This window comes from Lactuca sativa, chromosome 6, assembly GCF_002870075.4.
Source record: "Lactuca sativa cultivar Salinas chromosome 6, Lsat_Salinas_v11, whole genome shotgun sequence".
Lineage (NCBI taxonomy): Eukaryota > Viridiplantae > Streptophyta > Magnoliopsida > Asterales > Asteraceae > Lactuca > Lactuca sativa.
The window spans coordinates 134,575,964-134,598,966 of NC_056628.2; the positions used below are offsets into that span (position 1 = coordinate 134,575,964).

Below are 23,003 nucleotides of genomic sequence, written 5' to 3' on the forward strand. Positions count from 1 at the left end.
AGGATAACGCCTGCATCTCGGGCGGTGCAAGGCGATAAGGCGCCTTGGTGATAGGCGCTGCCCCCGGAACCAAATCGATACGAACTCTACCTGCCTCTTGGGAGGCACACCTGGCAATTCCTTGGGAAAAACATCTGGGAACTCGCACACTACTGGAACCTCATCAATCGAACTTGGCCTCCCAGCGGCCACTCGTGTGTTCATCACATAGGCCACAAACCCGCTGCAGCCCTACTGCAAACTCTGTCTCGCTCTGGCAGCCAAACAAAATGCTGACTCACATCGGGTACCCTCGCCTTACACCGTAAGTACTACCCCACTAGGGTCTCGTATTGTCACCAACTAACGCTCGCAGTCTATAACAGCCCCAAATCGGCTCAACCAATCCATGCCCACTATGACACACACGTCCCCCATCGCAATCGGGACCAGATCTATCAGGAACTCTACACCGAAGATCTCGAGTATACATCCTCGAACCACATATCCTTAGCATACACCGCTCGCTCGTTAGCTATAGAAACTCGCAGAGGTCGACTCACCGCCTCTCGTCGGATACTGATGTGCTGACTAAATGCCAAGGAAACAAATGACCGACTCGCACCCGAGTCAAATAACACCAAAGTAGGTACATAATTAACAAGAAAAGTACCTACGCATATCATAATATAAGCACAACACCTCAAACTCAACATGAATAAATGAAAGAATACATACCGCTTATCGAAAGTCTCAATCAATGTGGTCTTGATAGACCCAAACATCTCCGGAATCTCGGCTCGAATGGCAGCAGCCACCTCCTCATGAATCAACCTGCGGATCTCCTCCTCGCTAACACCACTGCTCTCAATAACACATCCCTACTTGTTCCCTAGTACCCTAAGGATTCTTACTTGGACTGCGCACTGATATGGTGTCTTCGGTAGTACGTGCCCTTATACTACCATCCACACTGCATCAGTATTTACCCCAATTCCTCCTCCTTGGATCTCAGCTCACAAGTACTCTACATCTCGCTAGAATAGGCTACCCTTCGGTAAACCTCTCATAAGCTCCTCACTACTACCTACTTACTCTCAAGAATGTAATAGCAGCAGAAATCTTCCTAGGCTAAGGCATCACAAATCAGTCTACTCTAGTCCTAATATGAATACCTAGCCTACTCTAGCATGCATATCATATCATAACATATATCATAACACATAATGTAAGGGTATTTTGGGAAATCACCTTCGGGCGCTGACTGATCGTACACACTGCTCCATTCTGCCTTTTTCCAAAATCCTTTACTCTCTTAGAAAAATTGTTTATTTTATGAAAAACTTTCTCAAATCCTCAGTTTGAGTTCAGATACATCTGAAGTTGCACCCGAATCCCTCAAAACAAGGCTCTGATACCAACTTGTAACGACAAAAATTTCCAAAACAATTTTTCATTTTTAAAACATTTTTTCAATCACCAAAAACAATATCCAACAACTGTATCCAATGTCATCATAATAAACAAATCCCAGAATCTCAAAAGATCTCAAATACATAAACCCTCTTAGTGTGTACGGATCATGCCAGCGCCTTCCCGCGATCATCACTGGTACCTGAAACACATAACACAACACTGTAAGCATAATGCCCACCAACTTTAAGTTAACACTCTTTCAAAGCACATGTATTCTCTAGGAACTAACAAGCTGGAAGTCATACTCTTGGAATAATCATGGGATTGTAGTCTATTTATCTTATTTTGGTACTTTAATAGTTGCCTACTATTGAGGCATTTTCTATACCTTCATGTTTTCCTATACCCTAGACTAAGGAATATGTAATCTACTCTTTTGAAGTAGTAAAAGTATCAATTGTTCAATGTGTGCAAATAACTATGATCCATGATGTCCTCTCAGCGCATGTCGCTTCCACCATCGGATGGAGGTGTGACAACAAACATCAGTGTGGATTATGTCCAATAATCCTTCACATCTTTCACATGTCCCTGTGAATGGTGCTTTCATCACCTTTCCTAATGAACAAGATTAACATTCATCGCTTGATTTTAAGTTAAATGATTCCAAGACTCCATCCTTTTGGAGTTGGGCAATGCATTTTTTTGCTTATGTGCCCAATACACCAATGGCATAAGCATGCCTTGTCTAACATATTATAAGAATCAATATTTAATATATTATTACTCATATTATTCACACATGCAACAATTTCATACACACCGTTACAAGGATAAGCTTTGAATATAAAAGAACCATCTTTATAAATCAAAATATTTCCATCACTATCACTAAATGAATAATGAACACACTATCTAAACAATGAATGGAATGGAATTATGTTTCTTGTCATCTCAGATGAATAGAAGCAATTAAGTAAATCTTCTAACACCATTATCAAGCAAGAGCTCATAAACTTAATCCTTGTAACAAGCGCAATGTGTCTATTCCACATGATCAGATTTATCTTCGATGCTTTAGCTTCTTACTTTCCTTTAGTCCCTTCTTATATGAACAAATACGAAAACCACATCAAGTATTAAGGACCCATGAATTCAAAGTTTTAGTGTTATAGAGTTCGATCATATACATACCATAGGAAGTGTCAGACACCTTGGCTTTACCATACTTTATCCCTTGCAAGTACTTTGGGAAGTTTTTCTTCCAATGGCCCTTTTTGTTACATTGAAAGCAATTGGCCTCTTTCGGATCATTAACAGGTGGAATATCATACTTGACCTTTCCATTTGACTCCTGACTAAACTCTCTAATAGGGTATTTCCATTTCCATTTAGGTTGGGAATAAACATTTCTTTTTTTTCATTTACCTTGTTGAATGGCTAGGATAGGAGCAATCGAGATAGTGAGCCATGAGACATACTCATGTTGTCTCGACAGTTTGCAACAAATTATGGAGTTGCATCAATGTGGTTGTTGTGTTGTTCAAATGATAAGTCAAAATGAATTGATCATAACAACTAGGCAATGGGTTAAGGACCATATCAATAACTAAGTTCCTATCAAAGTTCACATTGATTTTCTCAAGTCTCTCAACGTGTCTCTGCATTTTCTACACATGAGTACACAAAAACTCTCATTCCTTTAGCTTACACAACATTAGGGATTTCACGACTTCAAAGCATTCTTTCCTCACCTTTTTTTGTGTACCTCTAGTTGCATGTTTAAGATTAAACATTTCTGCATGTTTAAGATTAAAGTTGCATGTTCAGTAGCAGCACCGGAAGGGATCGGAAATGACCTGGGAGCCGGAGCGTGAGATGCAGGAGCAGCATCCGGAGCTATTTTCAGAGTGAGACTTCGAGGGCGAAGTCTAGTCCTAGTGGGGGAGAGTTGTAACAGCCCGGAATTCCAGGTATTGTTATATTTATGATTTTAGGTGTTTTAAGAGGGGACTCGGCGAGTTGGAGCTCAGACTCGCCGAGTAGGATCGCGGATCTGGTCGCGGGTTCGCGACTGGACTCGGCGAGTCCGGATATGGACTCGGCGAGTCCGCGCTGTTTAGCGAAACCCTAACCGTTCAGGTTTGGGACACATATAAGGGGCCTTATGGCCGTCATTGTTCACCCTAGTCCTGTGAGTGAAACCCTAATTCGATTGTGAGCATCTGGAGCAAGGTAGAAGACCATTATTGATCTTGGAAGTGTTATTTTGCAAGGAGGAGGAGGTTTGGTTAAGGGAACAACAGGAGAAGCCATATTCTGAGGGTTGGGGACACAGAGCAACGTTATTCAGGTAATAATTTCGAGTTGATCCCTTCTATGTTGATGTGTATATGGATTTAGGGTTTATTGAACCCTTTTGTGGCTAGATTGAGTGTTTCCTTAGTCCCCCAAGCGATTGGAACCCTATATTGGGACCCTTGGAAGTCCAGAATGTCCCATGCCTGAGCTTTTCGGGAATCAATGGAGGTTTTGGATTGGAATCCTTATGCCTTAGGTCAAAACATAAATTATAAGTCATGAGGTGTATTATGAGCACCGAAATGAGGACTTTACGTGATGAACCAGTCTAGGAAGGCCAGACCTATGAATTGCCGGAGCAAATCTGACCTTAGAAAGCAGTTTGAGCGGGTGCATGGCATGGACTCGCCGAGTCCGATGAACAGACTCGGCGAGTAGCTTGAAGATTGCCTTAGAATGGTCCTGTCCGGGTTATGGGTTGGATCGGTGAGTCAGGGCGAGTTAGAGAGGGTTAACAGGTGGTCTGAGTAGAACTGGGACTCGCCGAGTTGTTCTTCAGACTCGGCGAGTTGAGTCGGGGTGGCCCCGTGATTCTTCCAGGAGGAACTCGTCGAGTCAGGGGAGATACTCGACGTGTAGAAAGGGAATCTTAGAGAATTGGCGAGGACGTCTAGACTCGCCGAGTCGCCCTAGCGCTCGCCGAGTCCGGTCAAGTTGACCGTTGACCGTTGACCAGAGTTGACCTATGTTTGACTTCTTAGGGATAGTCAAACTTAGAAGATAAAAGTGTTAATAAGAGATGTATGATGTTATAGGGAGATTGTAGCTCGGCGGATCGAGCACGAGTGACTTCGGGATTTGCTAGCTTTCAATATTCACGAGATGAGTCTTCTCACTATACCGTACCTGGAAGGGTTTGACTGTGTGACCGGAAGGTCGGATATGATATGTGATATATGTGCTATATGTGATAAGATAATTGTTATGCGTGCTATGTATGTTTATGTGGGCCGGAAGGCATTATGTTATGGGCCGGAAGGCGTGTAATCTGGACCGTAAGGTTGGCGTGGGTAGGACCGGAAGGTTTACCCAGTAGGGACGGAAGTCCCCTGAGACACATGGACCGGAAGGTCAGGGCCTGGAAAGGCGTATGTGCGTAAGTTGTATTTTGGGGAACTCACTAAGCTTCATGCTTACAGTGTTTTGTGTTATGTTGTTTTCAGGTTTCTTTCTGTATCACGGGACGGCACCGACTTGATTGTACACACCAGAGAAAGAGTCATATTTTGGAGGATCCTGGTTTTCTATGCAAGTGAAAATGAAGCTATGTTTTGTAATTCAATTATGAATGAGATTTTAAACAAGTGTTCTAAGATTAAAATGATTATTTTAAATGAAAATTTTGTCTTGAAATTTACGGTGTTACAGTTTTAAACTTTGCTTACAAAATTTTTAACTTTTATTTTATACTTTCATATAATTTTCATACAAGTGCTTTTAAACTAAATATTTTTATAAATGTTTTAAAATTTTTTACAAGTTTTTAACTTTTTTTTTTTACATTTTTATACAAAATTTTTTATAACTTTCATACAATTATTTTTAAACTTTCTTTTATAACATTTTTAAAGTGTTTCACAGATTTTGTATGACAATTTAATAATTTTTTATAACATTTTAAAATACTTTCGTTAAATATTAGTTTAAAATGTTATATTAAAAAAATTAAAAGTTTATAAACTTCTAATTAAAAAGTTCTAATAATTTTAGATATTTACATTATATAGTTTTTTTATTTGCTATGTAATATTTTCTTTTTATTTTTTTAAAAAAATCATCCATACTTGTTGTTACATATTTAGTTTTATTGTTAGATACTATTTACCTTAAAAATATTGTATATGCTTAAAAACAAAAGAAAAAAAATATAAGAAGCTATATAAAATATTTAACAAAACAAAAACATATTTATTAATTAAAAAGTAAAATTTAGACTTGATCAATATTTAGGAGATTACGGGTACTTTAAAAATAACATTTGAAAAATAAAATCGCTATTAACAATAGGGAAAATTACTTATCAGAATAATTAATTTTTCGTTTTGTTAACATTTAAGCAATCATCTTTTTTTGTATACAATTGATCATTTAATTTGTTTGTGTTCACATATTACAAAGGAAAAAATAGGCTACTTATTACTTATTGTTTAATCCCACCGCAATAAACAAATTTAAGTGTTTGGATATGAGTCTTTAGAAACCAGCTTATTGTGGTAGGAATAAACTAAATAAGATGATTTTAATAAACAGGGGGGGAATGCTTATTGCTTATTGGTCATTTTACTCATATAAGTTGCTTTGTTTGCCAAACACTTAAAATACTTATTGCTTATTGTTTATTCCCACCACAATAAGTTAATCCAAACATATTTTTAAAAAGTGTTTATTCCGACCGCAATAAACAAATAAACAATAAGCTAATAAGCTAAAAACTATTTATCCAAACACCCCTAAATGGTTAAATATATTTAAAAAAATCTAAAATATAAACAAAAAAAAAATATTATTTTGATAAGTTATTACAAAAATATAATTTTCTATCTTAAAAGCAAATAAAATAATAAAAAACATATTCATATCCGTTGCATGTATTTGCAAAATGGGGCGTTTGCAAGATGTGGTTGGTTGGTATTAATGAAGATGGGATCCAGCTGTACGTGATTGATTGTTTTCGATAATAATTTGACTTTATTGAACGATGGTTTGCGAATCCTTGTCGCTGTCGGTGCCTGCTGATTACGCGTGAGAACGATCTTTCCACGTTCCCTCCCACTTTACGATGCCAAATGGTTTCCTTTTATTAACTTTACTTTCCCATGCAAATAATTTTTTTAATTATTTATCACTCACCTAAACACCTTTTATTATTATTATTATTATTATTATTATTATTATTATTATTATTATTATTATTATTTGATATAATAGAAAAGTATGGTAACGTACTAACGTTTAAAGTAATTATTTTGTTACATTATATAGAAAAGTATAACATAAAAGAATAAATTGATTTTAAATTTAATTTTGTTAAAAATAAACTATATAAATTAATAAAATAATAGAAAGTATCTTTTAATATCTTATTATTATTAAAAGAATATTAAAATATTGTTGTTTTTTTTTTTCAAAAACATGAGAACCGTTTGGTAGATTTCACTATTTTAGTATTTCTAATTGTTTGACAAAATCTTTAATCCGTCAACGAATATGATTTATGATTTCTTTATGTAATACTAATACAAGTTAATTACAAGTTTACAACTACATGGTTTTAATCATTTATTTAGTCAGATAATCTTTTATTGATCGATATACACATGTAGTTATGTTTTAATTTAATAATGATAATAATGATATATACAATAAAATTTTATATTATTTTATGGTTTAATCATTATATTATATTTTTGGTTAATAAAAATTATTGAGATTTGACAATTTACTTTTATGTCGATAATTTCAACATGTAATATTTGATATATCGTGTTAAAATGGCCATTATATAAATATATAATGTTATCAAAATTTAATAGCTTTATTCGAATATTTACTGTCAAAAATTTAATGCTAAAATTTTCACTATAGTGGGTAAACTTTAATAATATTTTCTACTCTGACTATAGTAATTAAGCTATCTAGCCATAATAGATCAAAGTGGTTAATATTATTAAAAAAAATTGTAAAACTTTGATGATTTTAATTGATGAAACTGAAATATAATAATCAAAATGATCAAAAGATGCATATGTAACTTGCTTGGTAAAAATAATAGAAATATTTTTTATTTGTAATATTCTTTTTTTAACGTATATATTTGTTATGATTTATACGTAGTATTATCTGTACTTTTTTGTAAATACACCGAAAACGCAAACACTTGTTTTATCTTCTTGTCAGTAGGCAGTACTATAAAGGCAAGCGGCTATCACTCGAACCCTCATCACTCGTCACTGAAATCTCTTCGACAAATTTTCAATCAGGTGTCATATATACGATCAAGAGATCTAATATAACTGTTCTCCATTCAGGTATGAATAAGATTCTTCATGTAAATTCAAAATTTCTCTTTTGTGAAATCAATCAAGTTATATCTGATTTCAGTTCAAAATACGAAGCATCGTTTTCTGAGAACTTGAACCATGTTCTAGATTTCAAGAAATGAAGTTTATTTAAGATAGATAATCATCTATCATCTATGGCGTATGTGTGTGAAAGAGTTCAAGTGTGTGGTTGTTGTTTTTTTTTACTTTTGTGGTCAAAGATGTGGATAATAAGTTGACTATGAACTCGATAGATATGTGATTTGTTCTAGTTTTAAACCACGAGACTCTTAGATTCTGAAAAATAACAAGTAAAACATGTGTTAATCGTTGGGATTTGGGGTTAAAAAATGACTTGTATGTGACCACAAAAGTCAACTCTAGCATTGAATGATAATAGGTATATGTGTTTGTCATTTCTTGAAAAAGACTTGCTTGTTTGCAAAAAATATATAAATTTAATTTGGATTCAGTTTATAAAATATTTGGTTGTGAAATCTTTAGGTAATTGAAGGCATGATGAGCGAAAGAGGAGATCGATGGCTATGTATATTCTTGGTTTGCACATTAAGTTTGTTATGCACAGAAGCTTATGATGTTGGACTCACTTTTCTTAATAGTGCTGTTGCTAAAGGAGCTGGTAAACAAGCTTTCTTTTTTCCTTTATGAACTTAAATTGAATTATTTAAACTAAATTGGTTATTTTAACGTAACGTGTTACATTTTTGGGGGTTTTAACACGAAATTTATCGTTGTTTTTAGTTTGTTTGGATGGTAGTGCACCCGCGTATCATATCGATAAAGGATTCGGTGCAGGAATCGACAATTGGTTGGTTTTCTTTGAGGTTGGTCATTTCAAGTTAATTGTTTGTCAAATTCGCTATAAATAAACTTATCTATAATAACTCTAAGTTTTGATATAACAATCTATATTAGTTTATGATATATTATTTAACTAGTTGTGAGACCTGTATATACGTTTTGATTAAAACAAAATGTTAAATAAGAATGATTAAATGAGAAGTTTATTTGGATTTGAAATTTGAAATAAGTGAAAATTATGAGAAAAAAAACATGCAAAAAATAAATAAGTTAATTATGTGTTTAGTTATCACATCCGGTGTACTAAACGGGTTAATTATAACAAAATGTTAAACACAAAGGTTTAAACTCTAAATTTATTTGAAATTTGAAATTAATAGTCATTATGATAGGTTTTATTTATGAAAACTAAATTAATGATATATTGAAAATGAAAATTAAAGTAAATGAAAATTGAAAAATAAATGTATTTCAAAATTATGACAAAATGACATATGGATATGGCCAATTTAATGAGAGAAGAACATGTGACAAAATCATTCTTATTTATTATGGTAGATTGAATTGATATAACAACTAATCATCTTAAGATGTTTTATGTGATGTGTGTGTCTATAGTTAACAATTAGCATACATAGATGCAATATTGATGTTAAATATGTAGTAAATAACAATTTAATGCTAATTAGGTATTGACACTAACATTTTTATGTAGAATACGTCACTATATTGGTCATTGAACGGATATTTTTATGCTAAATAGTATGTGACTATACTTACAATTTTTATGTTAATAAACCACATGTGCACTTGGTGTCCGCTTATTCAAAATATTATGAGTCAATTAACCTCTTATATATAATTGAAGTTAATAATTATGGGGTTTCTTAGTGAAAATTTCTCACCAAGGTTCATTTTTCGCATTAATATTAGGGAGGAGGATGGTGCAACAATGCCACAAATTGCCTTACCCGTAGAGATACTCGATTAGGTTCCTCAAAGAAAATGTTGACAACAGAGACGTTTTCGGGCATGTTTCACAACAAGGCAAAATATAACCCTGGTATACCTTTTATTTATCATTTTTAATAACTAATTTCACAACTAGATCATTATACTAATACATTCTTGATTCTACTTTCTTTTTTAGACTTTTACGATTGGAATAGGATCAAGGTCCGTTATTGTGACGGAGCTTCCTTTACCGGTGATGTGGAAGCAGTCGATCCCGTAAGTCAACAAACTTATAACAATTCTTGTCGATTTTTTGTGCTTTTTTTTTGTTCTTTAGTAATATATTCTATTTTTTTTTCAGAATACCAAGCTTTACTATAGAGGAGCCAGGATTTTTCGTGCAGTTGTTGACGATTTGTTAGCAAAAGGGATGAAGAACGCTAAAAATGTACACTCATACTTTTGATGTTGACCTTTTATTCCCATTCACATTAAAATTGAACATGGTTTGATCCAAACCGGTGTTTTGAATCATACCAAAAAAGTCAAGTCCAAGTTTCCTCTAAAAACAGATCAAACGAAAGAAATAACAAAATAACTTCGTATATTTGTTTATTCTATCAAATTTATAACATCATCTAGATACAAAACATCTTTTCCATAAATTTTATTAAAAAATGGAAGATGGATGCTATAAATAAAGTTACAATTAACAAAAAAAAAAACGATACTACATTTTGACATTTTCTATTCATTGCTTTATTTAGCCTAGAACAAAACCCGGTCCGAGAAACCATAATAAGCCCGGTCTGGTTGTTCATATCCGGTTCACATATACCTAATTAAAAAAAAAATCATGTTGTAGGCGATTCTAGCGGGGTGTTCAGCCGGCGGATTGACTTCGATCTTGCAGTGCGATAATTTCCGATCACAATTACCGGCGACGACTAAAGTGAAATGCCTTTCCGATGCCGGATTTTTCATCAATGCGTAAGCTTCGATTTCCATTTCCAATGTTTACTTCACGTTTCCCCTTTGTTTTCGATGTATTGATTTCACGTTTTTGATTCATCAACAGGAAGACGATTATAGGGCAAAGTCACATTGAAGGCTTCTACGCTGACGTCGTTAGAACACATGTACTTTCAAAATTCAAATCCCCTATTTTCCACTCTCAAAAATGTCATCAAAATTTCTGATTATTGAATTTGATTTGTTTGTTTAGGGATCTGCTAAAGTTTTGTCTCCAGCTTGCCTTGCGAAAATGAGTCCTGGTTTGGTAAGACTTAAAAAACATATATTTTGATATATAACTCCTTCGAATTTTGCGTTTTTCTCTATCAAAAATGTAACATTTCTCTTGTTTTTTGCAGTGTTTTTTCCCACAAAACATGGTGCAATTCATCAAAACACCCATTTTCTTGATTAATGCAGCATATGATTCATGGCAGGTTAGGCAACCATAGCATCATCACTAATGAAAATTTCAATTTTTAGTATAGCATTTTACTTTTGTTTCTACTACAACGTTGTACTTTTAAATAGAGTGTCCTAATTAAAAATAATTAGGTATATTTTCCAAAATACACCTTTTTGCTATAATTTGATATATTTTCGATATTGTATTTTGGAAAATATACATTTTTGTTAGGACATGCTATTTTGGAAAATATGGTAAAAAGTAACCTTCAACCTTTGGAAAATATAGCAAAAAGGTAAATGCTAAAATATAGCAAAAAGGTTTGGAAAATATACATTTTTATTAGGACACTATATTTTGGAAAATATAGCAAAAAGTAACCTTCAACCTTTGGAAAATATAGCAAAAAAGTAAATGCTAAAATATACATTTTTATTAGGAAACTATATTTTGGAAAATATAGCAAATAAAGCAAAATTTGGGTAGCTAAGGTTGCTACCCGCTTTAAAAGGTAACAAGTTATAACCTTTTTGCTATAATTAGGTTTATTTTTAAAAATAGAGTGACCTAATAAAAAAATAATTTAAAAATACAATATTGTAATAATAAAAAGTGAATGAACAATGTTATTATAAAAACGTTAAAAGAGTACATAGTTATTTCTTGCATTTAGTCTTTTTTTTTTTTACTTTTAATTTAATTGTAAATCATAAATTTACAGGTGAAGAATATATTAGCTCCCGGAGTGGCTGATCGCAAAGGCACATGGCGCGAATGCAAACTTGACATAACAAAATGTTCATCTGCTCAACTTAACGTCCTTCAAGGTTTCACTTCAATCATTCATTCAGACTGTGTTTGTTCCATTGACATCAATCTCAGTCCAATACTGTTTAAAAAAAAAAAAAAAAAATCTTGACACGTTTTTTGTTAAATTTGTCAGGATACAGGCTGGAATTCTTAAAAGCTCTAAATGGATTTGGCAATGGCAACTCTCCTTCTAGAGGAATGTTCATCAACTCTTGCTATTCTCATTGCCAAACAGGAATTCAAGAAACATGGTTGAGAAATGACTCACCGTTGTTGGGTAACACGGTAATGTCATTTTCTCTTTAATAAATTTACAAATATGGTCCTTGTACTTTACCTAAAATCGCAAGTTCAGTCCAAAATTTGAAATTGTCCTAGTGGCTAGTGTTGTCCTTAAGTTTGCATTTTGGTGCGGATATGGTCCTTAATGACTTCAAAGTTTTGGACTAAAATGGTGGTTTTGATTAAAGTATAGGGGCCATATATGCAATGAAATGCAAACTTAAGGATTATATTGAGAAATTTTCAAACTTAAACTAATGTTTTGTTACGAATTAATTTTTTTATCAGACGATTGCAAAAGCTGTCGGAGATTGGTACTATGAGAGGAACACGTTTCAAAAGATAGATTGTGCATACCCATGTGATAAAACTTGCCACAATCGTGTGTTCGAGTAGAAGCTGACATCATCACATTGTTTATTTACAAGAATGCCCCCTGGAAATTAATTTAATATAAATTCAGTATAAGATATGTTTCCGTACACATTCTTTGATGCGGGTTTTGTGTTGGTGCTGCTTATATTGAAAGGTTCAGTGCCTAATTTCAACTATTGTTATACAAAATACAAAATTTGAAAAGTTATAAGTTTATGAAATATGGGAAGATCGCCAATTTGTCCTCTTGGTGTGTTCCTTTGTTATTATGGATCTTTTGGATGATTACAAATCAATAAAAATGTGGTTCCAATTTAATTTTTTATGGTCTTCTGTCAAGTTTGAGGTTCATGTAGTTTTAGTTTCAAGAAAACGAATTATATTCATTAATTTAGTGTGTTTTTTGTAAAAGCATTACAAGTGAGTTGATAAATTTCGACTAGTGTATAATAATAGTTGATTTGAGCTTTAAGAGCACTTGAGCGCTTGTATATATTTAAGAACCAGGTGTGAGACCCGTATATTATACGGGTTGATTAAAACAAAATGTTAATATAAATGATTAAATGGAAAATTTATTTGAATTTGTGTCATTTTGAAAATTTAAAACACAAATTTGAGATAACTGAAAATTATGAGAAAAAAACATGCAAAAAATAAATAAATTAAAATTATATGTTTAGTTATCAAATTTGTGTATTAAACGGGTAATTATAACAAAATGCTAAACACAAAGGTTTAAACTGTAAATTTATTTGAAATTGAAATTAATAGTCATTATGGTAGGTTTAATTTATGGAAGTTATATTAATGATACATTGGAAATAAAGAATGAAGTAAATGACAAGTGGAAAATAAATATATCTCAAAATTATGACAAAATGACATGTGGCCAATTGAATGAGAAAATGACATGTGGCAAAACCATTCTTATTTATTATGATAGACTTGAAGAACTTGAGTGGAGATAGATAAAAGAGTCTTGTCTTGAAAAATGAATATAATAGCATGCATAATTAAAAATGGCGATTGCGGGAGATGAATGGACGCAGGTTCCCAGACGGCGGAGAAAACCACCGGAATCCCCTTTGGTCACTACTATGTTTGTTTCTAATCTACCGTTAAATGCTAACAAAGGCGAGCTATGGAGATTATTTGGGAACTTTGGTGAATTGTCGGATGTATACATCGCCCAAAAGAAAGATGCCAACAGGAGAAACTTTGCTTTCATTCGATTTAAGAATGTGAGAAATTGGAGGATTCTTGAAGCGACCCTTCAGAACTTATCATTTGCAGGCAAAAAGCTGCAGGTGAACGTCGCAAAATTTGAGCGGAAGCAAAAAAAGAGAGTACAAGATTTTCAATATAGAAGAGAACCGATAAATACCAAGGCCACCGCAGGTATAAGATGTAACGTTCGTGACGGTAGATCCTTCGCTGCTGTGGTGGCCGGATGTGATTTGCCTCCTCCCCCACCTCCTCCGTCCGTGAACCCAATTTCCCTCCATCCCAACGATGTTATGGCTGATTGGATTGATAATGAATTGACATATATGGGGGAAGCGATCAGTATGGAGCATCTACATAGCCTAAATCCTGGTATTTCAATGGGCGATGATGAAGCTTTCTCTATGAAATACGTTGGCGGCCTCAAGGTATGTCTCAGTTTCAGATCAGTTGATGATGTTAATGCATTCTTAAGGGTCAAAGACGACTAGTTATTGAAGTTCTCTAGAGCAAACCAATATCATAATCATTTTGATCGGGTCACATGGGTGAAAATTTATGGTATGCCTTTAAAACTATGGGATAGGAGGAATTTTGATTACATAGCTGGAAAACCTGGTAGAGTCTTAGTACCATTCGAAGCTTCTCCTAAAGCAAGAGACTTATCACATGGGATAGTATGTATTCTTACGGAATCACGTAAAAGAATTGAGGATGAGGTAATTATCAAATGTGATGGGCATCTCCTGAATGTGAGTGTCCTGGAATACGAAGAAGAATGGCTCCCTCAAAATTCATCTGAGTTCGAGACGATTGAGGAAGATGACGACCAGGTCGATTTCAATGATGATGATGACGATTCCGTAGGAGTTTCTGACACTGTCATGATTGAAGACGAAGTAGATGATATTGAAGACGGAGAAATTGTCGGGGATGATACAGAAAAAGTGGAGGATTCTTTCCGGGGGATAGCCGACGGTGACGAAATTGCCGACCAGATGGGGGAGATTGGAGGAGTCGGTCCGGCTCCCATGCAGCCGGTTATCAATGAGTCGCCCAAAAAAAATAGTTCAGAGCCTGGGGAATCTCAACTGCCTCTAGATAATTCCCCATCGGTGGTGAACAGTGGGAATTCCAAAACAGATAATCTGAATTCTTCAGATAATAATTCATTCGGAGAATTAAAAAATATGATACACAATGGTTGTTTTGGGCCATTTAACTCCAAGTGGGTCAGTCCATCAAATGATGGGCCAGAGGTTGACGGAACTATTGGCGTGGATCTTGGAAAGCTTAATGAAGCAAGCCATTTAGATACCTTGGGGCCAGATCTTGATTTCGTTGGATCCTACTCTAAACGTCGGAAAATTAGAAACATTGATATAGGAGACAGAAATTTCCCCCCACCCCCAAATTTCGAGTCAGAAGCTCCTCTGATGGATACCCAAATAATTAATTTAAACAATTCCCCTTCAAATCCAGCTTCAAATAATGTTCATCTTGACCCGACAATAATTTCTACCCCTGAGATTGTGCGCACAGCAAGGATTGGGCGTTCGATTGGGTTTGATATCGATGAGGAAAACGCAATCCTCATTGAAGCTATGGATGAGACTGGTGCTAGTAATCATACTCGATGAATATAGTTTCCTTAAACATCCGTGGTCTTGGTGAAACTCGTAAGAGGGATTGGGTGCAATCGCTTTGTCGTCTTCATAAAGCCTCTTTTTTTGGTCTACAGGAAACCCATCTAGACAGGTCTCTTAATCGTGAGATGATTAGAGAATGTTGGGGTGATTACAATTTTGAATTTGCGTATGAAAATGCATCTGGGAGATCTGGTGGGCTGGTATCTATTTGGGACAGGAATTACTTCACTTCTTCTGAGGTAATTAAATCTCGTTCCTTTTTTTATTGTTATTGGTATCTGTTCAACCTTCTCTTGCCCGGTGGCATTTGTAAATGTCTATGGTCCCCAATCCCCTTCTAAGAAGCGTAAGCTATGGGAGGAGTTGCTTCTCATCAAAAATTCTCGCACAGCATGCTGGATAGTCTTTGGTGATTTTAATGTGGTGAGAAGACAGGAGGAGCGTATTAATTCCATGTTTTGTCAATCTAGTGCTAATTATTTCAACAAATTCATTGAATTAGCGGGATTTCATGAGCCAAAAATGGGGGGTTTTCGATTTACTTATTTTCAAAAGGCTGGAGCGAAACTTAGCAAACTAGATCGCTTTCTTGTTTGTTCGGAGTTCTCCAACTTGTTCCCTCATGTGTCAGCCACGGCTCTTCCAAGAGATAAATCTGATCATTGTCCCATTCTACTTTCTCAATCCAGAGCAAACTTCGGTCCCCTGCCATTCAAGCTATTCAATTCATGACTGACCAGACAAGGGTTCGATGAAGTGGTTAGTAAGGCCTGTCGTGAATTCAGCGGTTTTGGCCCCCCCGATTCGAAGCTATTGAATAAATTGAAAGCAATCAAAAAGGTGATTCGTGAATGGCGTTCTTTGGAGTTTTCTAAGGAAACGGCAGAACTTATAAAACTCAAGGAGGCACGTATTGATATTGATAAAAGGTTTGACTGTGGTTATTTTAACGATGTCGATCTGGATGAAAGAACCATAATTTCAGGAAGAATAGAAGAGCTTGAAAGGCTCGCAATCATTGATTTGAAGCAAAAAGCCCGGATTAAATGGACGATTGACGGGGATGAAAATTCTCGTTTTTTCCATGGCTATGTATCCAACCGATCGAGGAGGAATCACATGCATGGCATTCTAATTAATGGTGATTGGAGAGCGATCTGGTGGCCATGAAAGCAAAGGCGGCACGATTTTTTGTTGAAAAATTCAGCGAAAGATGGGCAGATAGACCAAAATTTCACAGCAGTAAATTCAAAATGATCTCTGATGCCAGCCGTGTATTTTTGGAGGATAATTTCTCTTATGAAGAAATTAAAAATGCTATTTGGAGTTGTGGTAGCGAGAAAGCCCCAGGGCCTGATGGCTTCACATTTAAATTCTTCAAACGCTTTTGGTTGATTCTAAAGGATGATATTGTTGGTTGTGTTAGATATTTTGAGGCATTCGGGTCTTTATCAAGGGGCTGCAATTCCTCCTTCATCACACTTGTTGCCAAAACAAAGGACCCTCTTAGTCTTAATGACTATAGACCCATTAGTCTCATTGGGTCTATCTACAAGATCATCTCCAAGTTACTTGCCTCCAGGTTAAAATCAGTGATCAGTGAATGCATTGATGAGGTCCAAACAGCGTTTGTGGCTAATAGATACATCTTGGAGGGCCCGCTCATAGTCAATGAAATTTGCTCCTGGGGGAAGGCGAAAAAGAAAAAAAATACTCATCTTCAAAGCAGACTTTAATAAGGCCTTTGACTCATTAAATTGGGGTTACTTGGATTCTATGATGTCGCAAATGAATTTTGGAAGTAAATGGAGATTGTGGATAAGAGGGTGTTTGGCATCAGCAAGGGCATCGGTGATTGTAAATGGTAGTCCGACAAGTGAATTCCCACTTCAAAAAGGTGTTCGTCAAGGAGACCCGCTCTCTCCATTCCTCTTCATCATGGCAATGGAGGGTTTAAATATTGCTATGAAAGAAGCTGTGGAAAAGGGAATTTTCAAGGGCATTTCTATTCCAAATGTTGGGCCTACGTTGTCGCATTTATTCTATGCGGATGATGCGATTTTTTTGGGTGAATGGTCAAAGCATAATATAGATAACCTTGGTCGTATCCTTAGATGTTTTTACGTTTCATCTGGACTTCAAGTGAATTTTAAAAAATCAAAAGTTGTTGGCATTGGTGTGACCGATCGAGAGGTTGAACGATGGGTTGCCCCGCTAGGGTGTGAACCAGCCTCCCTCCCTTTCTCGAATCTTGGGGTTCCGGTTGGGGCTAATATGAACTTAATAAAAAATTGGAATCCAATTGTGGATAAGTTCAAATCAAAATTATCGATATGGAAAGCAAAAAATTTAAGCTTTGGTGGTAGAATAACGCTTGCTAAAGCCGTCTTGGGTAATCTTCCCAATTATTATTTATCGATCTTCGCTGCCCCAACAGGTATACTAGAAATTTTGGAAAGGATTCGGAGGAACTTTATTTGGGGGGCAGAAGGTGATTCCCAAAAGATCAATTGGGTGGCATGGGAGAGATTAATAGCACCACGTGAAGTTGGGGGTCTCGGTATTGGTTCCATAAAAGCTCCTAACATTTCTTTATTATCTAAATGGTGGTGGAAACTCAAAACGTCTCCTAATTCATTATGGTCTTGCGTTATAAACGGTATTCATTACATGGGGAGGCCGAATGAAAATATTGATGCTTCAAAAAATATCCCTGGAGTTTGGAATAATATTGTTAGATGCAAAAATGAACTTAGAAAAGTAAACATTCTAGTTCATAATGTTATTAGAAAATCACCAACCGGTGATACCTAGGAATTTGATTTTTGTAAAGAGAAATACTGTGTAGCTATGATGAGAACGAGAATAGACAGATCCCCACACCTAATATGCGACGGTGAATTTCCATGGTTTAAGTGGGTGCCAATGAAAGTTCTATGTTTCGCTTGGCGAGCTAGGTTGGGTCGAATCCCAACTTTGTTGGCCCTTAGCCGCAGGAATGTTAAGGTAGACTCCCAATGGTGTAGTGCATGTATCCCGAGGTTAGAAACTTCCGACCATCTCCTAGTGGACTGCCCGTTTGCGGATCATGTATGGAGGAATCTGGAGAAGTGGTGCGGTATTGGGAAGATAAACGCCAACTCGGTTCGAGGAATTATTGATGAGGGTGTCAGACTGAAGATGGGTTCCAATCGCAAGAAGAAGGCTCTGTTCTCGATCCTCTATGGTGCTCTATGGGCTATTTGGCGTGCCAGGAACGATAGAATCTTCAATGGCGATATTTCTGATCCGATTAAGGTTGTCGATTCGATTAAGTCTATGACATTTCTGTGGGTAAAACATAGATATGGCAGGTGTAGTATTAATTGGGGTTATTGGATTGGATCCCCGTTAAACTGTTTGTAATTGAACTCTGTCTTTTGTTTTTCTTTATCCTTCCACTAGCACCTTGCTAGGGTTGGTGTTTTATATAATATATATTTGCCGGTTCCAAAAAAAAAAAGTCTTGTCTTGAAACAATTCAATACTCGGATGAAATGAGAACTTCCTTTCATACGTGTGAAGGAAAGGATTCTTTTTCAATAATCACATAGTATTTTCGAAAAAATTCTTATAAGTTGGCACACTAATAATAAATATGAAATAAGCACCGGCGTTGTATCATAACTAAATATAACTAAAAATTTCCCAGTCCACAAAAATGTACGAAAGTTCAAGGGTGGAAAAATATCGATGTTCAAATTTGAGGGGTCAAAAGTAACATTCTACAAAGTAAGGGTGGAAAGTGCCAACATAAGAATGTGTAGGGATGAAATCTATCAAAAGAAACATTTGTGGTCAAAGCCCTGAAATAAGAAAGTTTTGTCAATCAAAGTATGAAACCACAAAACTATAGTCTAAGGGACCAAATATGTCAAAAAAAATTATGGTTAAGTATAAAATAAGAAACATTGTGGCCAAAGTATAAAAATATAAAAGTATAATATTCATAATAACTTTTGTTTTAATATATAGTTTAATTATAGAAGTCTGTGCATGCTTTTGCATTTGTTACCTTTTGGTGAAGTGTCCAGAAGGAACGAATCATCTTAGTATGGATCGAATTTGGAGTCATCGAGGTAGTCATTGTAAGGCGAGTCATTTTTTTTTCTTAAGAAGTTTCAATGTAAGGTGATGAGTCATCATCCATCGTTTAAGAGCTTTGATCTGATTTGTGGAGACCAGATGGTCATGCTAGATAACCATTTCATGCATTATTTGGATTGGTATTAACCTAAACTCAACATCTGTATCGTTTTTCCAATGAATTATGTAGTCTTTAAGTATATTTAAGTATGAATGACTATGTTTATCTCTTTTAATGGATTGATTTTGGTCCATATGAATGAAGGCAATGGATGAATGGTAAACATGTTGTTATGATTTATAAACTTTTGATGTTGTCCAGTAAGTGATAATGCGTTAGAACATAATTCATATATATGTTCGTATAGACACATGTCTTGACTATTAGTGAGCATGGGGAACCATAAGAGAAGGGTGAATATATTCTTAGTTCTTAGTGTGTCACTGAACTCATAATAGAAGATATAGGAGATAAGTTTCATAAAGTTGAACAGTACAAGGATGATGTAGTTCTCATAGAGATACTAGAAGAAGGTGGGAGCTTCTTTAAGGAGCATGAAGAAGTCATGGATATGGGAACCATTTAGCAATATTTAGGTGGGCCTAAGACCTTTCTTGAACATGCCACGGCTTCATAGGAGGATGTATAGAAGTGCCTTGTAGTTTAGAGAAGAACATTATTTGAGTGTAAGTTCTCCACTGAGTTTGTTGACTTTTTTAAGAAAGTAAAGCTTCTAGATAGGATGTGGATGGACAAAGTAGAAGGAGGTTCCATGATTAGAGGACTTAAGGACACATGAAACCATTCGAACCATGTGGGTTAAGTCATTGAGTTGAGTCTTCATGGGGTCATTGTATTTTATACTCTTGTCTTCTGGTTGAAAATCTGCAAGAATAATTTTTGCTCTATTGATATGATTAACCATGAATATCCATTAGAATAACACATGTGCTCTAATGAAGAAGAAATGTTTGAGTATTATGTGATTTATGTGTAAATTATGTGCAATATATGTGCTTATAACGATATAATAAAATAGGAATAAAATACGCGTCTAAAATAAAATAATAATTAGAACCAATATCTTTGAAGAAAGTTGAAGTAGTCGTAACAAGGATTCCGGAGATATAAGGGACGCTAAAATTTGACTTATAACGAAGAAGTTATGACCTATCGAAGTTTCGCGATTAAACCGGCACGACTCCGCGTATTGTAAAAACTAAATTTTTGACAAAGTACTTTTAGCCTTAGAGATCTAAACGAAATTTGTAGTAGATGTTAAACCAAGAACGTGCATATAGAGAACGTCCAAATATGACTTCATTTGAGGAAGTTATGATTTTTCTAAAATTCAACGTAGTAGTGTACAGCTCGGAAATCGAATTTTAGATCGATCGGTTATTAGCCGACACAATCTAAATGAGAATTAAATATCTCATTAATAGGAGTTCAACGATAAAAAGACAATCGAAAATGGAGTCTGTATATAGAAGTTATGAATTTTACACGGTCATTAACAGTGTAATCTTCTCAAACTGTTAAATTTAGGATCGGTTGAGAATTAGTCGATGGGGTCAAAAGGAAAGTTTTAGTACTCGTAAATACTTAACCGTTGATATAAAGAACGTCAAAAATGGAGCTCGTATGCGAAAGTTATGAATTTTTGAAGATCTGCAGTTTTACCTGCGCCCGGTGCCACGTGTCAACATTAGAGGTGAAGCCTTGGTGCCTATGCATGCTCACGATGTGAGAGGCCCCTAGACAACCTATTAATAGAGCCAAAATTCACTCATTTCTTCACACATTACATTCTCTCCCAAACCCCCTCAAGGTCCCTAGGCCTTGTTCTAGCACTTCCTAATGGCTAGTAGCGAAGCTTCTGAGTGCTAGAAAGGTCTGAGAAATAGAGATTTAGGTGTAGAAGTTCTGCCCGCATAGAGTCTGGTTTCTCGCTAAACCACATGTAAGTTGAGTTATGCTTGTTGTACTTTAAGTATAACTTATCTTTAAGTTCATTATCATTATTATGAACCTATAAACAAGATTTATCAGTGATTCCAAGTCGTTATATTGATTGATCTACTTGCGGGGATGATGTATAGGCTGGATTTAGTAAGGTGTTAAAGTGAGATTTCCAAACAGTGTACCTTGTATACCAAACGAACCCTACCTCCGATGTGATCCTACCTGGTTGTCCCTTATCAGCTATAGATCAGTAGACTTTGAATTAATGATGAATCTAGACTAATAATTAGTTGCAATAAATATTAGACTAAGACTTAGTGATAATGATATTAGGTTACGTCAAAGGAAAAGACAGTTGCTAGAAATGAAGTGTTGTCCGAATTTCGAGTCGTCACTTTAACAAGTGAGTGCATAGTTACTTTCATCTTACACATAGATATGAAGTATTTAATATAAATTACATGCTATGTGTGCCTATTATCTGTGTTCCTGATATTTATGTTGGATGAACGATTTATACATGTTTTACTTGATTTAAACTATATATGTATTTTATACCTATAATTATGTTGGGTGAAGATATGTAGATGAAAGATGATATAGATGATGAAAGATGAAAGATGAGATAAATGATAAGAGACCTTGACTTTAAAGATGATCCAGTCATCTAGCGGAGTATAGAAGACGGTCACAGACTATTCTAGACAGTCTAGTGGAACGCTAGCAAGCTCGTAACCTGTAGGTATTTTTGAACTAATTAAGTGTTCACCAGGTGTACTCCATCCCTCTCATGGTTGCCTTACTAACATATATTGTTGAGGAATTACCTAAGCATTATTGTCTATCCTAAAGATAATCCTTATGATAGGTCCCGTTAATTAGATGGTTTAGGGACAGAAAGTGAGGATAAAGGGAATGGGTAATCGGGTTGAATGATATGATGAAAATAAAGAATTTTGTAACACCTACAAAAATCATGCCAAATTTAAACTTTTTAAAACATGTAAAAACTAATAGTCATTACAAATTTGTTTTCAAAATAGTCTATATCAGAGTCTCCCAGAAACAAAGTCATAAAAAGTGAGGAGCTGTACGATCACGTTTTTGCCTTGCCACAGTCCCTTGATGTACCTAAAGCAATAAACTGAAACTGTAAGCCTAAGAGCTTAGTAAGTTCCCCCAAAATACCAACGCCATACAGTCGTAAACATATAGTGTAACGCCCATAGATCCGAGCTAGTCAATTTAGAGATAATAGGGATCAAAAACGACTTTTTGACAAAAGATTATTTAGAATAAATAATCTTAACCAAGTTGTAGAATATGTCTCAAGGGTTCCGTACATATAAAGAACGCCGAAATCCGAGTTATAAAGAAGAAGTTATGACCTGTCGAAGTTTCGCGACAGAACCGGCACGACACCAGGAAGACGTAAATAGTGAATTGATGATAGAGCGACTTTTAGCATTAGTAATCTAAATGAAAGTCGTAGAATATGTTAACCTAATAACGTCCATAAAAAGAACGCCCAAATCTGACTTCGTATGAGGAAGTTATGATTTTTCGAAGTTTCGGCT

The 23,003-nt window shown here is 35.2% G+C and overlaps 2 protein-coding genes across 2 annotated transcripts; both read left to right on the top strand.

Annotated features, from left to right (window-relative positions):
• The first annotated feature begins 7,623 nt into the window (after nt 1-7,623).
• LOC111919221 (pectin acetylesterase 8) lies at nt 7,624-12,777 on the top strand. Its single transcript, XM_023914835.2, has 13 exons — nt 7,624-7,784; nt 8,301-8,436; nt 8,559-8,641; nt 9,552-9,681; nt 9,769-9,848; nt 9,934-10,020; nt 10,438-10,562; nt 10,651-10,711; nt 10,798-10,851; nt 10,946-11,023; nt 11,714-11,819; nt 11,936-12,087; nt 12,373-12,777. The coding sequence occupies exons 2-13, from the start codon at nt 8,313-8,315 to the stop codon at nt 12,478-12,480; spliced, it is 1,188 nt and encodes a 395-aa protein (XP_023770603.1). The 5' UTR covers nt 7,624-7,784; nt 8,301-8,312; the 3' UTR covers nt 12,481-12,777.
• A 5,408-nt stretch (nt 12,778-18,185) lies between these two features.
• LOC128126875 (uncharacterized) lies at nt 18,186-18,740 on the top strand. The gene has a single exon (XM_052765028.1). The coding sequence runs from the start codon at nt 18,186-18,188 to the stop codon at nt 18,738-18,740; it is 555 nt and encodes a 184-aa protein (XP_052620988.1).
• Nucleotides 18,741-23,003: the final 4,263 nt, after the last annotated feature.